At 38.4% G+C, this 6,463-nt stretch overlaps 1 protein-coding gene across 1 annotated transcript in view; it reads left to right on the forward strand.

The window, feature by feature from the left end:
* Positions 1–6,463, forward strand: part of Zrsr2 (zinc finger CCCH-type, RNA binding motif and serine/arginine rich 2) — a 29,219-nt gene that overhangs the window by 18,310 nt on the left and 4,446 nt on the right. The window contains exons 8-10 of the mRNA XM_076918262.1: positions 49–262; positions 3,976–4,031; positions 4,727–4,836. Coding sequence (XP_076774377.1) covers positions 49–262; positions 3,976–4,031; positions 4,727–4,836 — 380 coding nt within the window. The remainder of the gene's footprint in view (positions 1–48; positions 263–3,975; positions 4,032–4,726; positions 4,837–6,463) is intronic.

The raw sequence follows: 6,463 nt of genomic DNA on the forward strand, positions 1-6,463 counted from the left end.
TGTGATTTTGTTATTGGACAAATGAATTCACTTTTCTTTCTTCTGCAGGTGTTCTCGTAAACACAACTTTCCCACGTCAAGTCCCACCTTGCTGATTAAGAGCATGTTTACGACATTTGGAATGGAGCAGTGCAGGAGGGATGACTATGACCCTGACTCAAGCTTAGAATACAGTGAAGAAGAGACCTATCAACAGTTCCTAGACTTCTATTATGATGTCCTGCCCGAGTTCAAGAATGTGGGAAAAGTGATTCAGTTTAAGGTGTGCACAAGCTGGGATGGGCCTGACACATCTGAAATAAGCATACAGGGGCAGATCTGGGGCTCAGGATGTTCACTTGTCATGTTCCATATATGCCTGGTCTGAGGCTGAGGATGGTAAACTTTGTTTGGTAAACACTGAATTCTCTTTCTTTCCACTCCCCTACCCTGGGCAATGCCATGCAGATACACCAGGAAATCATAAGCATGTGTTGGCATGTTTTCTGAATGCTAGGGCCTGGGTTGGAAAGGACTCTTCTTCAGTGCCTTTGTGTTGCAGCTCTTTCCAGAAGTTGAATTCATTGTCAGGCCTGTTGTACCTAGCCATCCAAGCCTTCACTTAGCTGCTGTCTGTGATGGACATGGGTCCTTTCCTTCCCTCATTTAGCGCCTCTCTCAGAACCCTGTTGTATATACCAATGTTCAGTTTCACTCACTGAAAAGGGTGAGATGTGGACCCTGCTGTTCCAGGGACTCAGTGGGTAGATCCCAACATGTAGACCTCTTACCTTGTCTGTAATTTGATCATGTGTGAACCTGAATAACTTTGTTATATGATGACAAGGAGAAGAGTAGGAATAAAGCCATAGGTCTTTTTTTTTCTTGCTATCAGAAATAAAAGTATACAGTTGGGCTAATCAAGTGTCATAGATATTCAAGAAATCTTGAGATTACAATCTGCTTTCCAGATTTAAAATATATTCTTTAAAATTTGTTTTCCAAAAAAGGGGAAATAGAACATAGATAAAGGAGAAACTAGAAAAGGGGGATTAAATGGGGAGGGGAATAAGCCCTTTGTTTTAATAACATTTAAATTTTGAAGGTGGTGGTGGCGCACACTTTTGATCCCAGCACTTAGGAGGCAGAAGCAGGCAGGTCTCTGAGTTTGAGGCCTGGTCCTCAGAGTGAGTTCCAGGACAGCAAGGCTATACAGAGAAATCCCATCTCAATGAATGAATGAATGAATGAATGAATGAATGATAAATAGGCTACACAGAGAAATCCTGCCTCAAAAACCCAAATAAATAAATAAATAAATAAATAAATAAATAAATAAATAGTAGATAAATGACGTTTAAATTTACAAAAAGTAAAAATTTGTTTTTCTCTTGGGCTGGCATGATGACTCATTGAATAAAGGCACTTGCTACCAAGCTTGACAATCCTGAACTCAATCTTCAGTCCCCACATGGTAAAAGGAAGAGAACTGACTGTTGGAAACTGTCCTTAGACCTGCACACGCACACTGACATGAGCAGGGCATGCATGTACAAAGAAACGTAAAACAAATGTTTTTATTTTATTTCTTTTTTTCGATATTTTATTAAATGGTTTTTTTTTTAAAAAACTTTTTCTTTCTCTGGCATGTACTTTCCTCCCTTCTCAGTATTCAGAGTGTTCGGTCATGCCAGCACTGTTCCACATGGAAGCAAGCACCAGCTAAGGAGACAGTGTGGTTTGCTCTTCTGATGGATGTCACTTCTCTGTGCCTTTTCCTTATCTCAAGCGATACTGGCTTACATCAGTAGTTTCCCATGTAGAACCCCTGGATCCTGCTGCTTCTGTGAAGTGGCAATGATGAAATTGTTTTCAGAATTTCAGATTGGTAGCTTAGTGAGTTGCAGAGTACTTAGCTAGCATGTACAAGGTTCTGGGTTCTAGCCCCAGCACAGTGGGGTAGGGATGGCTGGGGCTCTCAGGGAGCTTGGTGGAAGTTGTTAGTACCAGCAGCAGGCTGCATCCACTCAGGACCACCTTTTTCCTCCCTAGAAAGCAAATAGGATGATAGGACTCATGCTAATCACGTTGGCAGTTGTGAAGTGAAAAGCTGTTTAGTAAATTTATGGTACAGAAATTATCGGAATATTGAATTCATTATGGAAAATCAGTAGGTCTTGGGAACCATGGAACTAAATTATTATTGCCATTATGTAGTTCTGAGGATTGAATGTAAGGCCTTGTACACACTGGGCAAAAGTGCTGTAGAACACTTTTTATTTTGAGACAGTGGCTCACTATGTAGCTCAGGCTGGCCTGGAACTTGTAGTAGTCCTCCTGCCTCAGCCTCCTTGTTGCTGGGGTTTTAGATATGTACCACTAATCCTGATTGGATTAACTGATTTTTAAAGTTCCTAGACATGAGTAACATGGACTCCTGAGACCCTTTAGTCTTCCTTACGAAGATGGCATTACAAATTGAATAGGATCCTGTCCCCCTTTGGATGTTCTAATAACAGCACCCTGTAGTAAGAGAGAATAGCTTCATTTTTGAAGATAAAAGCTAAACACTAGTAGGGATATTTAAGAACCATTTATATGTCATTTTAGACAAATAATTTTTGAAGGCAATGATCAATTATTTATCTCTACTTATAGTAGGAACAACACATGAAAATGAGGTATTATTCACAGCTACATGATGTAAATTCTATTAATATCAAGATCAAGTAGAAAATATAAACAAGTAAAGCTACTCCTGAGAGCAGCTCATGTACAGCAGTGGAAACCCATAAATAGAAATGCAACATGCTCCTTCTGTTTATGTAAACTAGAGAAGGCCTTACATTTACAGAGACAGCTTTGTGAATGGGAGATTGCACTTAATCTTGGATAATTATGAGCAGATATATAAATATGATGATATGTATAATATATAGTAGTGAATCATTAAGCTTGTATTACTTGAAAAAGAATGAAGAATACCATCTATATAAAATTGTAGAGCCAGGTGTGGTGGCACTCTCCTTTAATCCCAGCACTTAGAAGGAAGAGGTGGATTTGTTAGTTCGAGACCAACATTCAGTCTACATAGTTTTAGGACAGCTACAATTGAGTTAACAAAACCAACCAAACAAAAACAAATTGGAAAAAAAATCTGGACACACTTGCTGGTATTGCTTTGTTCCTTTAAGATTCTGAAACTTTTTTTCTGAGACAGGCTCTCTCTATAGAATTTTAAAGGTACAAAGCAATATCAGCAAGTGTGTCCAGACTTTTGGCATTGTGACATAATGTTGTCTACAGAGTTCATGCCTGAGAACTACAATTGAGTTAACAGAAAAGAACAAAATAAATTGAAAAAAAAAAACCTCATAATGTTTTAATTAAGTTGTGATTTTTGTGCTTGGCCACATTTTTGTCAACTCATAGTCCACAGGAGGCTACATGTTGGCTATATATTCAGACACACCTGAATCAGTCAATACACACACACACACACACACACACACACACACACAGACACACACGTAACTTTTATATACTTTGGTTGGTATATATTTATGTGTATATTTTTCTGGCATATAATATATGTATGCCTATATGTGTACATGTGTCTCTGAAAGTCTATACATATACATAATATATATTCCAAATAGAAACATATACATACACACACCAAAACAAACAAGTGCTCTTAACTGCTGAGTCATCGCTCCACCCCTGTATTCTGTTTTTGTGTACATTTCATGTACATGTTGTGAAACATTTTATACTTAACAGGGTTTAAAAAACAGCAAACAAGGATCAACAGACCCGGTAGTAGGGGTCTGTAATGTTGTTAGGTGCTTAGATCTGCCTTGAATTGGTAGGAAAGTGTGCTGCCTATCTTGATCTCTGAGGGACTATTTGCCTGGACAAAAGACAGGTGATGATTTTCTGCTTTTGAATGTGTGAGTGTGTGTGTGTGTGACAGAATTCTTCTTTGTTCCTTAGGTTAGCTGCAACTTGGAACCTCATCTGAGGGGCAATGTGTATGTCCAGTACCAGTCGTAAGTATTGTGAACACACACATACCTTCATGCTTCATCATAGCTACAACACTGTTTCTTTGATGGCTGTCACTGAATATGTAGCTTTCCTATGCATGATACTTTTCAAAATGTCACTATGAAGAGCTCATAAACAGGCAAGATTTGAAAATAGTACCCTTTTATTTCATTCTTTGTATAGTTCTGTAGTTTTGATTCGTTTATATAGTATAATCTTTATAACTTAAAACACAAACTGAATAAGGGCTAATTGGAATAGAGTAGAAAATACCAATCTAAGGTACAAGGGGTTAAAGCTCCAATGTAGTTACTGAGTCATTCCTGCATGTATTACCATTTCTCTAAGCCGTGCCATGGCTAATGGCTTCAATTAGCCATTGTAGTAAGAACAGCAGTCCTAGCTGAGAAAGCATGGGTTCTAACAAGGGGAAACAATTTTGCAGATTTAATTGTCAAATCTTGCAGATTAGGAAGACTTTAACTCTAGCCAATTTCCATGTGACAGAACTTTTCAGAAGTCAGTGACAAAGGTCTCTGAATAAACTAGGCTGTGGGAATCTGAATGCTCTGAGGACAACCTAGGCAATATAAGAACTCAAGTCCTAGAATAAGTGGACAAGGGAGCTAATTCAGAATAGGTCTGTTATGCTTGTGAGAGTTACTATAAAGCACACCCTTTGATTTTTGCTTCCAAGGGAAGAAGAATGTCAAGCAGCTTTTTCTGTTTTTAATGGACGATGGTATGCAGGACGACAGCTTCAATGTGAATTCTGCCCAGTGACCCGGTGGAAAATGGCAATTTGTGGTAAAGGCCAATGTAGTGTCACCCCTCCCCCATAGCTGCACTATACAAAAGGGATCTTTGTGAGAAGAAAACAATATTTTAAAGGGATGAAGCACAGTTTTTGTCTCATACTACAGATGAAAGAATAGTGGCTATATAAAGGACAACACAATTTAGTTCTATAACAGACCTGTGGGTCACTATATGGATGAAATAAATGCCTGAGGTTACAATATATTAGTGACAGAATTGCAATTTGAATTTCAGTCTTCAGATCCTCAGTCCTGGGTTCTGTGTGTGACAATGCAGCATCTAAACTAACTCACATTATCCATGTTGCAGTTTGCAAGGTGTTTTCTATTCATTGGCTTTTCTCACTTGAGCTGTTTGTTTCAGGCTCAATCCCTAAGGAATCTTCCATCATCATCACACAAACATTACCCATGGCTAACATTCCCCATGTTACTTGAAGTAGGTGTGGATCAGTTTAGTTGTACATTGGGTGTTCTCAGATAACACTGACTCATCTGAGAGCGGCTGCCAAACAAGGAAATGACTCAGCACTGCACAGAGTGACCAGCTGCTTTGAAGCTCTCATCAGTTTCTGATTTCTCAGAGGGTGCCTAGCCAGATCAGTCTGGAAGTTCCCCAGGTGAAGAGACAGGAAGCTCTAATACCTCAGGGGAAGGCTTCTGCCTTCTCCCTGTGTTTTTCTGCTCTTCCTTCCTAGGTGCTTGAAATTTGAGTAAAAAAAAATACATAATTTATCAAGCAAGTCTAAATCTTTAGCAGCCTTCTCGTAATGGATGCTGTCATTTAACATTTATGATGGGCATGGATGGTGCCACTTTCCATTCCAAAACTTGTCTAGGGAGGCCAAGACAGAAGGATTGTGAGTTCAAGGCCAGCTTGGACTATATAGTGAGACTTATTCTTGAAATAAACTAATTTATTGATCAATTTAAAAATTATTTTTTAAAAAGGAGGGGCTAGAGAGCTGGGCATCTGATATCCTCTTTTGATCTCCATGGGCACCAGGCATGTACATGGTACACATACATAAATGCAGGCAAAACACACACATAAACTGTAAAAATTTTTAAAAATAAATAACACTGGGCAGTGATGGTATACATCTTTAATCCCAGCACCATGGAAGCAGAGACAGGTGGATCTCAGTGAGTTCGAGGCCAGCCTGGTCTACAGAGAGAGTTCCATGACAGCCAGGGCTACACAGAGAAACCTTGTCTTGAAAAATCAATCTCTACATTATATATATATATAATTTTCAAATTCTTTGCTTAGGAAAATGAAAACCACCATCACACTGTAAGATTAAGGGTTGGGCATATAAACAGGATGGTAGCTTATTTCCTTTATAGGAAGTTAGTTTTGCAAGTTTCTAGAGTTGCAGTGTGATTCCAGTGATATGCTTGAGTATAACTGAAAACTCCAAGAGTTTTATTTCATTAAAAACAACAAAATATAAACAACTTTAGTATCTTTTTCAGTAACTAATAACTTTTTTCTCATTATTGACTTCTGGTATATCTTTATTTAGATCTCTATTTAAATAGCTACCAATTTTTAATCAGCTACATCTTTTTATTATTTGGCTATAGAAGTTCTTGATAGATGCTTTATACTA

The sequence above is a fragment of the Arvicanthis niloticus genome, chromosome X, assembly GCF_011762505.2.
Source record: "Arvicanthis niloticus isolate mArvNil1 chromosome X, mArvNil1.pat.X, whole genome shotgun sequence".
NCBI lineage: Eukaryota > Metazoa > Chordata > Mammalia > Rodentia > Muridae > Arvicanthis > Arvicanthis niloticus.